Source organism: Balaenoptera acutorostrata, chromosome X, assembly GCF_949987535.1.
Source record: "Balaenoptera acutorostrata chromosome X, mBalAcu1.1, whole genome shotgun sequence".
Classification (NCBI taxonomy): domain Eukaryota; kingdom Metazoa; phylum Chordata; class Mammalia; order Artiodactyla; family Balaenopteridae; genus Balaenoptera; species Balaenoptera acutorostrata.
Window position 1 is genome coordinate 117,838,804 of NC_080085.1, and position 19,086 is coordinate 117,857,889.

General features: G+C 40.3%; 1 protein-coding gene across 5 annotated transcripts in view; it reads right to left on the reverse strand.

Annotated features, from left to right (window-relative positions):
• The window catches only part of MAP7D3 (MAP7 domain containing 3), a 35,477-nt gene that overhangs the window by 2,230 nt on the left and 14,161 nt on the right, over positions 1–19,086 (reverse strand). The window contains exons 7-18 of one of the 5 annotated variants that reach the window (XM_057538668.1): positions 18,609–18,698; positions 13,903–14,228; positions 13,510–13,830; positions 12,832–12,962; positions 12,358–12,566; positions 7,970–8,102; positions 6,327–6,465; positions 5,275–5,379; positions 4,207–4,260; positions 2,445–2,547; positions 1,202–1,394; positions 6–277 (exon numbers count right to left, since the gene is read on the reverse strand). In XM_057538668.1, the coding sequence (XP_057394651.1) occupies positions 6–277; positions 1,202–1,394; positions 2,445–2,547; positions 4,207–4,260; positions 5,275–5,379; positions 6,327–6,465; positions 7,970–8,102; positions 12,358–12,566; positions 12,832–12,962; positions 13,510–13,830; positions 13,903–14,228; positions 18,609–18,698 (2,076 nt within the window). Of the gene's footprint in view, positions 1–5; positions 278–1,201; positions 1,395–2,444; positions 2,548–4,206; positions 4,261–5,274; positions 5,380–6,326; positions 6,466–7,969; positions 8,103–12,357; positions 12,567–12,831; positions 12,963–13,509; positions 14,229–18,608; positions 18,699–19,086 lie in introns of all 5 variants that reach the window. The other 4 variants (XM_057538667.1, XM_057538666.1, XM_057538670.1 and 1 more) reach the window with 4 other exon arrangements.

The following is a 19,086-nucleotide window of genomic DNA, read 5'->3' on the forward strand; positions in this document are numbered from 1 at the left end:
CTTACCTGATAGAGCAGAAACAGATTTGCTTGTTTTCTTGTTGTCTATAGGCGGCTGGTGACTTAGGCAGGATGCCATGGGACCTTTCAGATGGTGTTTTCGGCTATCAGGAGGGATACTGGACTTAGGTGATTCTATCTCGCCTGTGATGTCAATAATCTTGTCACAGACCCAATCCTGTGCCTCTGAATGTAAGCTCTTGGAAGGTCCCACGGTGTTGCTGGTTTCTGCCTTTCCGGTTTTGGCTGCTCGGTTGGCTGTTCTTTTGGTGGAGGATCTGGAAAAAGATATTTTAGTTATAATCCGGATTATCCCCAAACCAAGGCTTTGCCTGAAAGAAGCTTTATTATTTAATTCTAAGAAATGCCTTGGACATAAATAAACTTTCAGAATCACAGAATGGGAAGGCTGGATGGAAGGGACCCTGGAGATCACAGAACACACTGGTTTCCAAATTGTGTCCTCCCAGGTCCTAGGGTTCCATGGGAATGCTGAGGGGGACGAGGAGCAGCTAAGCACGCAGGGCTCCGGGGACGCCGTCCCTACTTCAGGCACATCCAGGACATGGCCAGTAAGGCGGAGTGAGGACTAATGTGGGTTTACCAGCTCCAGTGCTCTTTCCACGCCATCACTGAGTCTCTTAGCAGATTGTTTCCACAGGCCTTGCAGGTTAATGTCTTTTCAGGCTATCACCCAAGGAGCCTTCCTTTCCAGGAATCTGGTCCTGTTCTTCTAACCTAACCTCTGACCCTCAGTTTCCCGTATGTACAGTGAAGACTTTAATATCAAACTCAGAGTTGCAGTGAGAATTAAAATAGTTAAAATGCCTGGTATACTGCAGTCACTCAATCAATGTCCCCTTCCCTGACTGTATGAGACAACACTAACCAGCATGAATAAAAGCACAGTTTGGAGTCAGATGTATCTGGGTTTGAATTTGGGCTCTGCCCTTGAACAGTGGGATGCTGGGCAAATAAGGCCCATAATCTCTGCACGCCTGAGTTTCCTCGCCTGTAAAAATAGGGATGCTCATCCTCACTAGGCAAGGCTGCTGTGGGGATTAGTTTGTTTCTATAAGTCGAGTGCTTGACACAGTGTTTGGTACAAACTAAGAGCTCAGTCAATAACCTCATGCATCATTCTAAGAATGCCAATCATAACCCTTCCAAGTGTATTCTGATGAACTCACCTAGGGACTCACCTGGCACTCTTTGTCTGATTCAAAGGGTCTTTCACTCTTTTTTGTCTGAAGGTTTTCATGTCACAATTGAAAAGTGTTGTCTCTTTACGGATGTAGCTAGAAGTCGCATCTAAAAGCACCAGCTTGCGAGTGTTCTTCACGTTTTTAAAATGTGTTTTTGGTTTTGTGGATGACTCCGTGCCGTTTATAAAAGCTAGAGGAAAAAAAAAAAAAAAAGAGCAACAAGATTAAAACTGGAGTTTCAACAAGACAAGCAAAGCGCCTGCCGGCTCGGGAGGGAGCCTGCCTGAAGGCCGGAGCGGTCTCATGGCAGCACTTCCCGGAGCCACGGCCTGGGCTACTGCCCAGGGCACAAGCCCAGCCGGCCCTCAAAGCACAAAGCACCACCTTCAAGGAACCTGCCCTCTCTCCTTTGCCAGCAAAGAATGACGGCCAGAGGGCAGGATGGCACCACGCTCCTTGCCCCTCCTCCTGATGCCCCTCTTATTCTCGCCTCACCTCCGACCTCAGCCTTTCCCAGCGCCCCGAAGTGCTGCGCCTACCGCTCCGTCCTCGTGGATTCTGGCCAAAGTGCTTTTAAGTGCGACCAGCTTGTGGCAGCACCACGGTCTGTTCACGCCTGGCTCCCCACTGGCTGTGGTTCCTCGAGGCCCCAGTAGCTAGCAGAGCACCCGACTTGTGTGTTTGATGCCCGCTACGCCATAAAGGGTGAACGAATCGTGTTTTCTCAAATGCCATTACTGTGGCCATCAAGTGGTTCCTACTCACCAGGGAATGAACGAGACTCAACAATACACCTTAGGGGCACTCATATCACGACATGATTCTCATTCTCTCTCAGTGAGGCGGGGAGTGGCGTTCTACCTACGGTCAGTCATGAATGCGCCACAAGGTCCTGAACTGCGAGATGCTAGTAAGCCTCACACTGAGCTGAGAAAGAGCTGCCACTTACAGTCTCTCAGCACAACCTGAAACACAGTAACAGCTGCAGCAGCAGCTAATATTTATTGAGAGTTTGCTATGTGTCAGGCACTATTAGCACTGCATGATCTCACTGCAATCTCATGCCCACCCTAGGGAGAGAACAACATTGGTTTCCCCTTTTTCAGACGGGAAAACTGAACACAGAGAGGTTGAGTAACTTGTTCAAATCCACACAGCTCAGAAGTGGAGAAACCTTTGGATGAGCCTAGACAGTCCAGCTTCTAAACAGTGACTAACAGAACTCAGAAGGCAAGCAAACCTGATGGATGCATGTCATCAAAGGAATCACTGTCACTTTCCGACTCGTCCTCATCGTCTGCCTCGTCCTCCTCATATGCATCATTGCTGAATGTTTCTGTAGCCTACCATGAAAAACGAAAGTCGTGATTACATCTAATATTCAATCATCCTGACTTAGTTATTTCAAAGAAGACAGATTTCAGGGCTTCTCTGGTGGCGCAGTGGTTAAGAATCCACCTGCCAATGCAGGGGACACGTGTTCAAGCCCTGGCCCGGGAAGATCCCACATGCCGCGGAGCAAGTAAGCTTGTGCGCCACAACTACTGAGCCTGCACTCTAGAGCCCATGAGCCACAACTACTGAGCCTGCGCTCTAAAGCCCCCGAGCCACAACTACTGAAGCCCATGCGCCTAGAGCCCGTGCTCCACAACAAGAGAAACCACTGCAATGGGAAGCCCACGCGTCGCAAAGAAGAGTAGCCCCCGCTCGCTGCAACTAGAGCCCATGTGCAGCAACAAAGACCCAATGCAGCCAAAAATAAAAATAAATAAAATAAATAAATTTTTTTTAAAAAGACAGATTTCACACCTGGATTGATGGCTAATTTTTGTCATTTCAGTTAAAAGGTAAAAAAAAAAAAATCTAACCTCTTTGGCCCACAGAATCTACAGAGGACAGGACAGGTGGCCCGTGTCTTGCAGCTAGGGAAAGCCACTCAAGAATGAAAGACTTCCCTGAGTGGGAGCCAAGGGGCAACAGCTTTGGGCTGGCATGGGGGCTCTGCCAAGGTGGGGCCTTGGCTAAAAAAGTTCTTGGCTGCTGCTTGAGGCAGGGCGTCTCAGGCCAATGGGCTAAATGATCCTTGAGATGGCGACTCCCAGCACTTTTCAGGAATGACATTTCTATTCTAAATTTTCATGATATGAGTGACCACAACTGGGCAACTGTAAATAGGCAAAATATCAGTTTTGTAGCTCAGAGGGTAAAGAACACAGAATCTGGGGGAAAAAGACCTTAGATGCACGCAAACCATCAAAAGACAGGACACTGGGGCCGGGGAGGGAAGGGTGGCAGTAAACAAATACTTATGAGATATACCCTGAAAGCACTAACCATAAAGGAAAGAAACAGCTAAATTTCAGTTCATTAAAATAAGCTTCTGTTTATCAAAAGACATTATGAGAGTGTGAGGCAAACTACTGCACGGGGGCTAATAACTGCAATACAAATGTCCAAAGGGCTCAGAAGCAGAGCAGGTAAAATCTACAGATCAATAGGAAAAAGGCAGGTGACCAAATGGAAACAGGGGCAAAGGACTTGAAAAGGCACTTCACCAAAGTGAATCTCTAAATGGCCAATAAGGCACCCGACTCCATTAGTCATCCAAAAATACTGATAAATTCAGCGATGTGAAAATCAAGAACTTCTATGTAGCAGCAGACAGCAAGAAGAAAAGACAAGCCACAAACTGGGAGAAGATATGTGCAACACATACAAGCAAGGAGAAGTTTCTAGAACGTTTAAAGAACTACCAATGAGTAAGGAAAAGACAAGGCAGCCAGAAAGTTTTGGGCAAAAGACCTAAACAAGCGTTCCACACAAGAAAAAACATGAAAGCTAACTAAAGGTATGAAAACATGCTCAACCTTTTTAATAAGCAGGGAAACGTCAATGGGATATGTTATTTCATTACCACCAGAGATTGGCAAAAATTAAAAAGTCGGCAAGAATGTGAAGCAACAGGAATTCTTATACACTGCTGGTAGGAGCACACAGACTACCTTTGAGGTATTTGAATCTGGCCTTCTTGTCCGCTTCATAATTTCCTCAATTCTCTATTTAAAGGAAAATAAAAATTCAAACATGAAAACAGATTAAAAACAAAACACTGGTCCTGAAGAAGTTGATTATTTCCATGTTCCAGAAGCGGACCATATCAGTGACTGCTCCAACGCCACAGATATAACCGACGCAAGACCCTGGGCCGGCAGCTGGGTGCCTTCCTTCAAGCCCAGTTTCATGACCATCTAGAAAACACCCTGAGCAGTGACAGGTGTACTTGTTATCCTAACACAGAAATCCAAATGACTTCTCACTCCTGATTTTGCCGACATGGAAGTTTATTACTTAGACTAAGCACATATTATTGCAAACCAATTAGAACTTGTGAACATGATTTTAGTCTGAACAGACCACGAGTGAAGCCGAGTTAATGAAAAGAATGCACCCCAACAATGCGACCCCGTCAGAGGTTTTGTTACTAGAAGGAGCACAGGCAGGAGGGATAAGAGCTCCCTTCTTTCCTGAAGGCGAGGAAAGCTGCAGCTCTCTGGCCTCATCAGGGTGACTGATCTCCTGACAGAGACGCCGTGAAGTACCTTGCCCTGGTCCAGGGCCTTCCTTGCTCCCAGACAAGCCACGTGGGTTGCACAAAGTGAGTTCCTACCTTACAAACAGCCTGCACCTTGGCCTCTCAGGGAAGCCTCCACCTTCTGCTTCTTCCCACTCAGTTGCTGCAATTTCCAGCCCAGTTTAGAAGAAACTCTAACTTCCACCAACCCCTACCATGACCTGAGTGACTCTGTTCAAAGGAGCTTTGTTCCCAGAGATTTGCTGTATAGAGATATCCCTGTAATGGTCATCAGTGGTCCATGAGGGAGAGGTATGATCAATAAGAGGAGATCATTCTAGGGAGAAGGGATCAGATCCTTGGATAAGAGAGTACAGAGGGAAAACAACCAAGGCTAGCATATCACTTACTTGTCATTTTCAAAAACATGTTTTGACATCATGTGCCCAACATTGTTTTAAACAAAGAATCAAACCCCCCAAACAGAGAGAAGGAGTACCTTTTTTCTTTCTAATCTCTCCTGCAAATTCTGTAACATAATTCTCTCGTGCTCCTTCTTGCGTTTGTCAGCCTCCTCCTGAGCTTTTATTTTGGCATCACTTTTCTAGAAAATTTGTATAAAAATGTCATTTAATCTCAATATATCTGAGTGACATCAGTGAAACAGTAAGATGTTATCCAGAATAAAATAATGTAACCTTTTGACTGAGAGTACCCACATATATAACATTCATGGATCATCAATTTTCAAAGCATTAGCAAAAATATACAAAACTAGCCTAACTATTACCACAAGGATTTACAAGCCATGTTAATCCCCTTCAGGACCTCAGGGTTGTCAGACCATGATCGTTTCAAGTATGTATGTGATTGTGTAGTCTTCCACTGACACAGGCATCAGAAGCCAAGTCTTATACTTCTCAAAAGCAGCAAGAGGATTCCTAAAGGTACTTTCTCAAGGAATGCAAATGCATACAATCATTTATGTAACATATTAATTGATTTTGATAAATGATACACTAAAACTGGAATATAAATTAGGCTACAACAATAATTTAAGCTGAGTATAGTCTGAGCTCAGTTTGGGGGTTTATTTACCTGGTGATTTAAATTTACATGGGTGACATTCTCATCGGTGAATCTGATGAGGCATTCATAATTTGTATCTTATCTGTTGTGGCGCAGGTGTTAAGTGTCACCACAGAATGCAGGGCTGGGAAAACTCACACAGGACGTTTAATCTCTGTGAGCGATCTGGATTTCCCGAAACCAAGCTGTAATATTATTTATGGAGACAAACTAAAGGACTGCTCATCTGTAATTTGCTGCTTTCTGCTTTTGTTTCACTTGGAAAACATTCTGGGATTCGGCCAAGGGTGGCTGAGAACAGCTCACAGCGACACTGGTAATAGCGAGGCTGTGATGTGAATGCAACCAGAGCATGCAGCATCTGCTGGTTTTCTGTCTTGGAGAAACAGACTTTTGCTTTGGGTTTCTACTGAATTTTAGAATCTGGTTCTCATCCCTTGATCAAGTGGGGAGCCGGCAAACCTGGAGTTCTACTTTTTGGTCTTCTTGTTCTTGACTTCCTTTCTTCTTTTTTATCTCCTTTGGTGGTTGCCCATCTCCAAATTTTGAGAACTCCTCTTGTTGGCCTTCAGCTGCTTTCTTTGCTATGTCTTTCATTTTCCTGATGACACAGAATATTTAAATAACTCTTATTATGTGCATTTTTATAGTAAAGCTGCTTGTGTACAGTAATACAATTTCTATTTACACCAGATTCACCACTTTTTCTGTGTTGTTACTACACAGGATTTGCATAATTTCATATTTTTTAAATGGGGAAAACTAGCCCTTGGGAGTAGAAAAAGATTTCTATCAAGTAGTGGGCTACTTTGCGTCTTAAAACACAAATGCGCACACGCACACACACACACACATATATAAAATCACTCCTTCTTAACTGTTTTAGACGTATGCTCATACCCAGTCTCACATGGGGGTGTGACACACGGAATTTAGAGGAGGGTCTGGTGGTGCTCAGAGGAGAAAAGCCCAGTCTACAATGACTGGTATTCAAGGCTTTTAAAATGTTAAACTAGCTCTGTTTACATGAAGCAATGAATAATATTCTTCAAGTTATAGGGGTGTTTTTTCTATTCATAATGTCTCCTCCTCTTTTCTCCCAAACCCATATAAGGTATATAGAAAGCATGTGACTGTGATTCAAAAACACTTAATACTTAAAAACAAAGTCAGGACTGTAGTTATTCTTTGCAGGCAGTGGACAGAGGTTTACATTAGAAGGCCCCAAATCAAATGGGCCTTGAGATCGAAGATCAAGAAACCTTTAGATTGAGGTAGAATGCACACAACTGTACATGACAATGGCAGCCCACAAGTCATTGGAAACCCAGTAAAACACAAGAAGTATCCCTTCCAGGTTTACAAATTTTTTCTTTTTTTGGTAACTTTTTATTTTCAAACTTACAAAAAAGTTTCAAGCAAAGTTGCTTTACCAGTTACTAACTCTACGTATGTGTATATATTATTTTTATGAACCGTCTAAGGATTGAATTCTGAACTAAAAAAAACTGTATAAAGAATGTCACTGGGACAAATGGCAAATTGAACTGCTGACTCTGAATTAGAAAATAAAATAATAAATTTCCTGATATTAGTTATTATACTCTGGTTATGTCAGAGAATGCTTTTGTTCTTAGAAAGTATACACGGAAGTATTCAGTAGGAAAGGGTCATGATGTATGCAACTTATTCTTAAACAGGTTTACAAATTCTGAAGTTATAAAGGACTTTTGAAATAAAGAAAGGGGCTGATGCCAGTGAATGGCAACAGAAAGAGTCTTGTGTGATCACTCAGGTGCTCCCACTGAGATCCAGGCCCCTGACATGAGTTCAGGTCTCTATGCATCTTTACAGCACACCTGACGGCACATGACACATAGAGACTAAAAAGGACCATACACTCATCTACACACCAGCGTCCTGTCTGCTTGAAATGCTCCCCACATTTGTTTAGAAGGCGACGAGTCATTTCTGATTCACACTGAAGAAAAAGTCAGTTACTATTTGAGAATTTATAATACATCTAACTGGAGGATAAAGTCTGACTTTCAGAATTCAGGCCCCAGCCAAGATTTACAGTATAGAAAGGATGATTTTGTGCCAACCTTTGTTCCATCTCTTTTTGTAGTCTTTCTTCCTCTTTTTCTTTTTGTTCACGAGCAAGACGTCGTTTCTCTGCCAAAATTTTTGTTGCCTCCTCGGCATTCATAGGCCCTGGTGTGCTTTTATTACCAGACTCTAATTTAAATTAACATGTAAAACAGTTAAGTTTAGGGAACTTACTGCCTCTAAGTCCAACAAAGAGGTACAAGACAACCTGTGATGTTAAAAAAACCAAACAGTATGTCCGTGGTCTAAAATGTATAAATAAACTATAAGTGATTTATGTAACAGCTTTTGTTCAAAAGCCCAACTCCTGCCCCCTCTCACCCCCACCCCCCAACAAAAGAAGTAGCATATTGTTGATTTTTAACAACTACCTGTTCCAAAATGAAATAATGTACTCCTGCTTTGGTTTAGTTGTTTTGAGATACCTGACTGAATTGCCTCTATGGGAAAAAACTTAAGATATACTGAATATAGAGGAAGACAAGCTTATGCTCGGTCCAAATGAAGTGTACAGATCTTTTATTTTTTAAGTTATTTTGTCATGCCATGCAGCTTGCAGGATCTTAGTTCCCTGACCAGGGATCAAACCTGGGCCCTGGCAGTAAAAGCGTCAAGTCCTTAACCACTGGACTGCCAGGGAATTCCCTGAAGTGTACAAATCTTAATTACTCGATTAACCAAAAATATATCCAGCGTACATTGTGCATCATTTTTACTAAATAAATACTGTTTAGCTAACTGTTGATAATCGTATGTTAACATATTTGGTTGATCATAAAGTGGCTAACTGTAGATAACAAAAGAAACCAAGACTATCAGTAAAATAAGGTGACCACATGGAGGCATAACATTTTAGTTCATGTGACGAATTTGTTTTAAGTATGATGAATTTGATTCAAATAAACTACATACAAAAATGAGGATTTAAAAAAATCAGGAATAAATAATTTGTAATAAAAAGATCGTTTCTGTTACAAAGAATTCACAGTGGAATTCCTTCAAAAAGCAAAATTCATGAGTGTATTTAAAATTAAGTAATGTCAATGGATATTAAGAATGCATTTAATACCAAAAAAGAAAATTACAGGCCAATATCTTTGATGAATATAGATGCAAAAATTCTCAAAAAAAATGTTAGCAAACCGAATCCAACAACACACAAAAAAGATCATACACCGTGATCAAGTTGGATTCATCACAGGGTCACAGGGATGGTTCAACAAACGCAAAGCAATCCATGTGAAACACCACAACAACAAAAGCAATGACAAAAACCACACGATCATCTCAATAGATGCAGAAAAGCCTTCTGATAAAATTCAGCATCTCTTCATGATAAACTCTTACCAAAGTTGGTATAGAGGGACCATATCTCAACATAATAAAAGCTTCGACAAACCTACAGCCAATCTAATACTCAAAGGTGAAAAGTTAAAAGCCTTCCTGCTAAAATCTGGAATAAGACAAGGATGCCCACTCTCACCACTTCTATTCAACAACAGTATTGGAAGTCCTAGCCATAGCAATCAGAGAAGAAAAAGAAATAAAAGATATCCAAATTGGAAGCAAAGAGGAAAATTGTCATTATATGTAGTTGACATGATATTATATATAGGAAACCCACACAAGACTCCACACAGAAACTACTAGAACTGATAAACAAATTCAGCAAAGTAGCAGGATACAAGATTAACATACAGAAATCTGTTGCATTTCTTTACACTAACAATGAAGTATCAGAAAGGGGAAAAAAATCCCTTTTAAAATTGCATCAAAAACAATAAAACACTTAGGAGTAAACCTGACTAAGGAGATAAAAGAGTTATATGCTGAGAACTATAAAACATTGATAAAGGAAACTGAAGATGATTTAAAGAAATGGAAAGATATCCCATGCTCTTGGACTGGAAGAATTAATACTGTTAAAATGGCCACACTACTCAAAGCAATGTACAGATTTAATGTGATCCCTATCAAATTACCCATGACATTTTTCACAGAACCAGAACAAATAATCCTAAAATTTTTATGAAACCATACATAAAAGACTCAGAATATCCAGAGCAATCCTGAGGAAAAACAACAAAGCTGGAGGCATAACCCTCCTAGACCAGACAATACTACAAAGCTACAGTAATCAAAACAGTGTGGTATGGGCACAAAAACAGACATATGGATCAATGGAACAGAATAGAGAGCCCGGAAATAAACCCACGTATCTATGCTCAATTAATCTTTGACAAAGGAGGCAAGAATATACAACAGAGAAGACACGGTCTCTTCTGTAAGTGGTGTTGGGAAAGCTGGACAGCCACGTGTAAGTCAATGAAGTCAGGACACTCCCTCACACCATACACAAAAATAAACTCAAAATAGCTTAAAGACTATTAAAATATAAAACAGGACACCATAAAACTCCTAGAAGAGAACATAGGCAAAACATTCTCTGTCATAAATAGTAGCAATGTTTTCTTAGGTCAGTCTCCCAAGGCAATAGGAATAAAAGCAAAAATAAACAAATGGGACCTAATCAAACTTACAAGCTTTTGCACAGCAAAGGAAACCATAAGCAAAACAAAAAGACAACCTATGGACTGGGAGAAAATATCTGCAAATAATGTGACCTACAAGGGCTTAATTTCCAAAATATATAAATAGCTCATACAACTCAGTAACAAAAAACCAAAAGTCCAATCAAAAAATGGACAGAAGAACTAAATAGACATTTCTCTAAAGAAGCCATGTAGATGACCAAAAGGCACACGAAAAGATGCTCAACACCACAAATTATCAGAGAAATGCAAATCAAAACTACAATGAGGTATCACCTCACACCAGTCAGAATGACCATCATCAAAAAGTCTACAAACAATCAGTGCTGGAGAGGGTGCGGAGAAAAAGGAACCCTCCTACACTGCTAGTGGGAATGTAAATTGGTAGAGCCTCTATGGAGAATAGTATGGAGGTTCCTTAAAAAACTAAAAATAGAGCTACCATATGATCCTGCAATCCCACTCCTGGGCATATATCTGGAGAAAACCATTAATTCGAAAAGATACATGCACCCCATTATTCACAGCAGCATTATTTACATTAGCCAAGACATGGAAGCAAACCAAATGTCCATCGACAGAGGAGTGGATAAAGAAGATGTGGTACATATATACAATGGAATATTACTCAGCCATAAAAAAGAATGAAATACTGCCATTTGCAGCAACATTATTAGGATCAAGACATTATCATACTAAGTGAAGTAAGCTAGACAGAGAAAGACAAATAACATATGATATCGCTTATATGTGGAATCTAAAAAAATGATACAAATGAACTTATTTACAATATAGAAATAGACTCACAGACATAGAAAACAATCTTACGGTTACCAAAGGGGAGGGGCGGGGAGGGATAAATTAGGAGTTTGGGATTAAAATATACACACTACTAAATATAAAACAGAAAACCAACAAGGACCTACTGTATAGCACAGGGAACTATACTCAATATCTTGTAATAACCTATAATGGAAGAGAGTGTAAAAAAAGAATGTGTATATTTATATATATATGTATAACTGAATCACTTTGCTGTACACCTGAAACTAACACAACATTTTAAGTCAACTGTATTTCAATTAAAATTAAAAAACAAAACAAAACAAAACAGAAACAGACTCACAGACATAGAAAACAAACTTATGGTTACCAAAGGGGAAAGGAGCAGGGGGAGGGATAAATTAGGAGTTTGGGATTAGCAGATATGAACTATATATAAAATAGATAAACAATAAGGTCCTACTGTATAGCACTGGAAACTACATTCAATATCTTGCAATAACCTATAATGAAAAAGAATATGAAAAAGAATACATATATAGCTTATTCACTTTGCTGTATACCAGAAACTAACACAACATTGTAAATCAACTGTACTTCAATTAAAAAAAGAATGGCAGAATACCAATATGATACTTTTTGGAACCCACATACTGACCTGACGCATGTATGGTCTATGTATGGAAACTGCCCTACAGCTCCTGAAGGAAACCTGCTCAGCCACAAATGGCTGGAGTGCTCTCTCCAAGGATGGAAAGTACCTTAGAGCCATCCACTATCAGAGCTGGAAGGAAATGCAGGGACCACCTAGACCATGGCGCTCATCCAACCCACCCATACTTCCAATATCAGTTCCAAAAATGGGGGTAAGAAGTTCCAGCAAGAAAAAAAAGCAGTGTGCCAGCGTGACTGGTGAAATTCTCTTTATTTAAAAGAAAGTTCGCTTCCTAAAGTTCTCTGAACTGGGGAATAAAATGACGTTGACAGTTCCCAAACTACCTTAAGATTTTCTGTGTTGCTGAAATGAACTTCTTAGTGAAGGAACTCACCTTCACAGATCATATCCTTTTGGCTTGCAGCCTCAGAGCTGTTAATGGTGTTAGAGATGGCTTCACTTTTCATTCCAATAGTACCTAAAGCATTTTGTGCAAATACGGTACGCTGCATAGGAATTGCTCTACAGGAAAAAGAAAACTGTGTCGACTGTTTTGACGTGACGGGTGAAGGTGACGGGGGGCGATTCTTTTGGATTTGCCTGCTGGGAAAAAGTAATAGTTAATGGGGGAAAGCTGGTATGGTTTTGTAATACATATGTGATGATTTTTAGTGTACCATTTCATAAACTATAATGTCTTGACTTTATGATATAATGATATTTTATAACAGACAAAGGTAAATCCATTTTTAAAGGCTTTTCCCTTTATATTTACATTACTATGCATACTACATTATTTATGAAACACTGATGTGAAGTTTATCCTGGTAAAATATGTATCAGGAACAGTGGCAAATAAGCTACTTACCTAGCACTGATGGGAGATGGAGGACACCACCTGCTTGTAGGAGAAGATGACCATCTATAACACGGTATCTGCGATGGTGGTAGGCGCTTCTTCGTAATCGGGTTTGAGGCCTGTTTGTCCATTTCTGATTTCTGAACAGATCAATACAATCAGATAAGAAATTACTAGCATTACATTTTGCAGCTGGCTTTTCAAGAGACAAATATTCTGAATAAAATATAATTATAGCTCCTTAAACTCCCAATTTTCCTTTCATGCATGAGAATTAGGTACAGAGATACATTCTTCCAGACTAACAATTTATATTACACAATTCAAGCATGTCAAAGAAATAATTTAAAAGAATTCTTTTACTTCAAAACCTACTTTTATTTTTAAATCCTAATTGAGGTTTGCAATAGTTCTCAAAAACATTCCTTCAGAGTTTAGAAACACAGTTCCTATAAACTGCTTTATTTTGTCTCTTTTACTAAAAATTAACTAATATTCCAGCTTTGGGGGTTAAACTCTGCGACAACGAATATCATATAATTTTAAATTATTAAAGTGAATTTATTTTATCACAGAACGCTATAAATAAGGAGTTGCTTATGTTGTGAAATCTGACCTATCATAATCTATACAACAAAACATACAGATTTTAATAGAAAATTTCTCAATGAAAGGCACTTGTCGAACCTGTGGAGAGTCTTTCATTTTCACCTTGGAAGACATTCCCATGGTCACCTCAGGGGAGGCCTCGGGGGGCGCCTCCATACTTGCCTCAGAGGGCACTTCTGTGCTCTCCTCTGGGGATGCTTCCACGCTCGCCTCAGGAGATGCTTCCACACTAGCCTCAGATGACGCTTCCGTGCTCACCTCTGGGGACGAGTCCACGCTCACCTCTGGGGATGAGTCCATGCTCACCTCTGGGGACGGATCCACACTCGCCTCGAGGGATAGATCCTCGCTTGCCTCAGGTGATGTTTCCACACTCGTGGGGGGTGTTCCTGCGCTCGCCTCGGGGGGTGCTTCCACGCTCACCTCGGGGGATACTTCCAAGCTCGCCTCGGGGGGTGCTTCCACGCTCACCTCGGGGGGTGCTTCCACGCTCACCTCGGGGGATACTTCCAAGCTTGCCTCGGGGGGTGCTTCCATGCTTGCCTCGGGGGGTGCTTCCATGCTCACCTCGGGGGATACTTCCAAGCTTGCCTCGGGGGGTGCTTCCACACTCACCTCCGGGGGCACTTCCACACTTGCCTTGGGGGCCGCTTCCACGCTTGTCTTGGAGGGTGTGTCTACTTTCTCCTGGGGAGGTATTACCACTGTTGACTTGTGAGGCACTATGGTACTCTTCAATTCATCACTGCTATGCTTAAGCAGGGGCATGTTTACATATTGGAATATATTGTGGATGCCTGTAGGTAAATGAGGACAGAGAGTGAAATTCCACACAGCTAGAAATTTGATAAGACAGAAATGCACCATGTAACAATATAAAAACAAAAAGAGACTGCGTTTATTAGGAAATGACAGGGATTACACATAACACAGAAATGTTTACTGAAATGGATCACAGACATAGGACAGAAGCATCGCAAAGTTGGTACTTCAGAAGCAGCACCACCACCAAGAGAGGCATTGTGAAAACAACAGTCCACTCCAGATGAAAATAAGATGCTTCTCCAAAGCTGATGTTTGCCGTAAGCCATTTCTATTTTAATCACACTATAGTTCAGAATGATTTTCATAAAAAATTACAAGACCTTCAATGCTTTTTTTTTTTAATTTTTATTTATTTATTTTGGGCTGCGTTGGGTCTTCGTTGCCGCGCGCAGGCTTTCTCTAGTTGTGGCGAGCGGGGGTTACTCTTCGTTGCGGTGTGCGGGCTTCTCATTGCGGAGCATGGGCTCTAGGTGCGCGGGCTCCAGTAATTGTGGCACGCGGACTCAGTAGCTGTGGTGCACAGGCTTAGTTGCTCCGCAGCATGTGGGATCTTCCTGGACCAGGGCTCGAACCCGTGTCCCCTGCACTGGCAGGGGGATTCTTATCCACTGCGCCACCAGGGAAGTCCCTCAACGTTTTTTAAAAGTAATCTAAACAACGTCACCAAGGCCAGGGATCTTACCATTACAGGTGATTACATAAGGCATTCTACATATGATTGTTTTAAAATAGAGTATAAAAAAGAGCATTTTCTCACCCATACTAAAAATTGTAATAAGACATTAATCAGAATGGGCTGGATCTCCAAGGTCTCTTCCAGCTTTAACAATCTAAATATTTTTAGCCTAACAAATGGACAAAAATTATAATACCCGGTACCAGCTAAGATAGAGGAAAGTGATAATACCAATGTTGGGAACCAGGCAACCTCATGCACTGCTGGTGGAAGTATGGATTGGTATATGCTCCCTGGGAAGCATTTTGGCAATAGTGTATCAAAAGTCATTCTAAAAAGTACACACTCAGGACTTCCCTGGTGGTACAGTGGCTAAGAATCTGCCTTCCAATGCAGGAGACAAGGGTTCGATCCCTGGTTGGGGAACTAAGATCCCACATGCCGTGGGGCACCTAAGCCTGCACGCTCTATAGAGCCCACGCACCACAACTAGAGAGTCTGCGTGCCGCAACTACTGAGCCCACGCGTGCACACCAGAGAGAAGCCCGTGCACCACAACGAAGATCCCGCATGCCGCAACTAAGACCCGACGCAGCCAAATCAATCAATCAATAAATATTTTTTTAAAATAAAAAGTCCACACTCTTTGTTCTTGCAATTTCACTTAGGATATTCTGAAGAAAAAATGAGATAAATAAATGAAAATGTATGTATGAGATTACTTACTACAGCATTGTTTAATAATATAATTTAATAATTATATTTAAATATAACCTATTCAACACAAAATTTGGACTATACTAAGGCAGTCATTAAGAGTAATAATATACAATTTTTGGACATAGAAAATGGTATATGTTGAGTTTAAACAAAAGCAGGTTATGATCCCATTCTATTAAAAAACATGTAAATGCAAAGAAAAATATTCAGTTATCAGTGGGTATTGGAATAATAGAAAATTATATTTAAAATTTTTCTACACTAAATATTTATTGCTTTATAATAAAGTGAGCTTTTTTTTTTTTTTGGCCGTACCACGTGGCTTGTGGGATCTTAGTTCCCCGACCAGGAATAGAACCCGGGCCCTCGGCAGTGAGAGCATGGAGTCCTAACCACTGGACCACCAGGGAATTCCCTAAAGTAAACATTTTAAGGAAGGTATTTGGTGGTGGCTTTCTAAAGACTTGGTAAATATAAGACTCGGTTATTTTTTAGTCCCTCACTTTTGGTAGAGAAAGCATTTTACTTACATACTTGTATGTGCCTAAACAGTCACTTATTTAACACTGACTGTGCTACAGAAAATATAGTAAGTATAATAACTAGATTGCTAATAGCTACAGAAATTTAAGGCAAAATATTGAGGTTTTTGATGGGAGTAATATATTAAAATGAAAGTAATTAGAATACCTTACAATAGACTGAGGGGAGACTGGTAGAAAATAATCTGACACACATACAACTAGGCATAAACAAAGTTGGGAATTTGAACCAAGAGAAGTAAAGCTGCACTACCACAAAGTCTATGACAGCACTTTGGTTTACTAATCATATGGATATTGACATAAAAATAAGCAAAGGGGGTGGGATATATTCCGGAAAGGAAAAAGTGGAGAAAAAAAGACAAAAAGGATGGGAACAATGCACTAGAGCTCTCCACTACTAAGGACTTACTACCTAGAGGCATGTCTAACATGATATGTAATCTATAAATGAGAAAATCCACATAACCCTGAAGATCTGTTTTATTTTACTAACAATTTTTATGTTCTTAATTAAAAGCTAAAGAGCCACTCAGTGTTATTCTTCCACATTTTAAGAAAAAAAGAAGGGTGGAGTAGGACACTTTCTCCCTTGATATTATTTAAGTTTTTCTATATTTTTAAAATCCAGTACTTTTTACAGTACTGTGATACACTTAAGCACAGGTTAAGAAACCCCCAGTTTTACAATTTAACAACCAAAGGTCCCTATCTCATCCTATAAATTACACTGATAACTATTCTACCCTGCTAGAAATCATAAATATGCAACATAAAATGTTGGGTATAATCACTCATTTGCAAAGTATTGATTCAAATTATTTTTATGTCTTACTGTAAAAAATAAAATGATACAACCTACTTTTTAAGCACAAATTCTAACACTTTCAGGCACTCTACTCTATGCCTGTTACCTGGAGTACTGCTTCCAGAAATTAATAATGAAGCAGTACTTTTGTTCCTGGCTACTGACGCTTTTGTTGGGATGAACAGGCGACTGATTAAATTATTCTCCCAAAGACTAGTATATAGCTGACAAACTAAATGATGAGAACAAACAGAAAGGATTTGATTTGAGGTCTCACAAATAAACGCAAAGCAAGAAGGAGCAACGTGAACTGCTGCAAATGATAACTTTCCCAGCCTAAAAGCAGAGGCAATGAGAGCCACACATATATAACAGGACTGAAAACTGCCACCTGATGGGACTACACTGTCAGGGAAGAGAATACCTGAATAGAGGGGCAAAGGCCCCAGCATACCACAATAACCCCAAAGCAGGAATCCAGGTAATGTATCTAGCAGAGCCATACCCAATGTATTGGAGTCTCTACAGAGGAACTCACACGTGGAGAAAATAGTTGTACGTGACAAAACAACTCTGACATGGATTCCTCCAGATGTATGTCACTGACAGTCATATTGGTCAAGTCAATTGCCAATAGCTCCAAGAGACTGAGTGAATTATTCTGTTAAAAGTAAATCTTGTAAATAGCTTGCTCCAATAAATTTTTATGTTCAAAAAGATCCCTGTGGGGACTTCTCTGGTGGCGCAGTGGTTAAGAATCCACCTGCCAATGCAGAGGACACAGGTTCGAGCCCTGGTCCGGGAAGATCCCACACGCCGCGGAGCAACTAAGCCCCTGAGCCACACTACTGAAGCCCGTGCGCCTAGAGCCTGTGCTCCGCAACAAAAGAAGCCACTGCAATGAGAAGCCCACACACCGTGATGAAGAGTAGCCCCTGCTCGCTGCAACTAGAGAAAGCCCGTGCACAGCAATGAAGACCCAACACAGCCAAAAATAAAAATAAATAAATTTATATAAAAAAAAATCCCTGTGACAATGACATTTGTTATAACAGGATGTGACCTGAATCAATTAAATGGAGAGTCTTCTGTAAGTGAACAGTTTGTTATGGAAAAAAAGGAAAATCATGTTTAACAGGGAAAACTTAGGGGGGTGTTAGAAACAACTTTACATAAAGTACTTCAGTAATAATTTTGAAATCTTGTGTGTAATCATCAGCAGTGAAAACACGCCCAAAGGATAGATGTGGATTATGCTGTGAAGCAACAAAGCAAAGCTTTGAAGTTCAAAATGTTGCCGATAATTTAGAACTTCAATGTGCGAATTGATGAAACGTTTGAAGGGAATCAAGTGCTTCAGGACAACTCTGTCTATACCAACATTCTGTGATCTAGCTCCTCAGCTTCATTGCAGAATTATATATTTCATTTAAAGAGACTCTTCTGGCTTCAGCCAAATAAGCATGGCACCAAAGTACATTTTTTAGTTAAAGAAGGGAAATTTTGGCTTCCAATGTTTTGGAATGGCTTTTCAAGCAGCTGAATGTTGACATAAATATAACACTTTTAAACCACCATTTAAGATCGGTACATAGAAATAACTAACCAGGTGTTTTTTCTTCCACTTGTTCTGTAGATGAATGCAGTTTGCTACATCTTCTATTCAGAGATGAGCTTCTCCTCTTTTCTGTTGTTTCTGGAGATCAAGGGCAAAGAATATTACCTTTTACAAGCTGTTTATATATATTATTTCAGGGGTGAGCCACCCGTTTCCAAACATTTTTTATCTTATTTAAATTTCAAGTGTTATGTAGAAATTTTACATGCCCAAACTTAAAACTAGTTTACTCTTTAAGTAAGTTATCCGAAGTGAAAGAAAATTATTTAGGAAACAGTAAAAATTAAGCGGGAAAGTCTGATACTGACAACATCAAAGTTGCCAAATTAGGAATATACAACATTTAATTTTGGACACAGTCCATAACATCTATTACTGAAGTAATTTATAGTTTAGTTTTAACTCGTATTTTTCTTTTTTTTTTGGCTGTGCCACGTGGCTTGCGGGATCTTAGTTCCCTGACCAG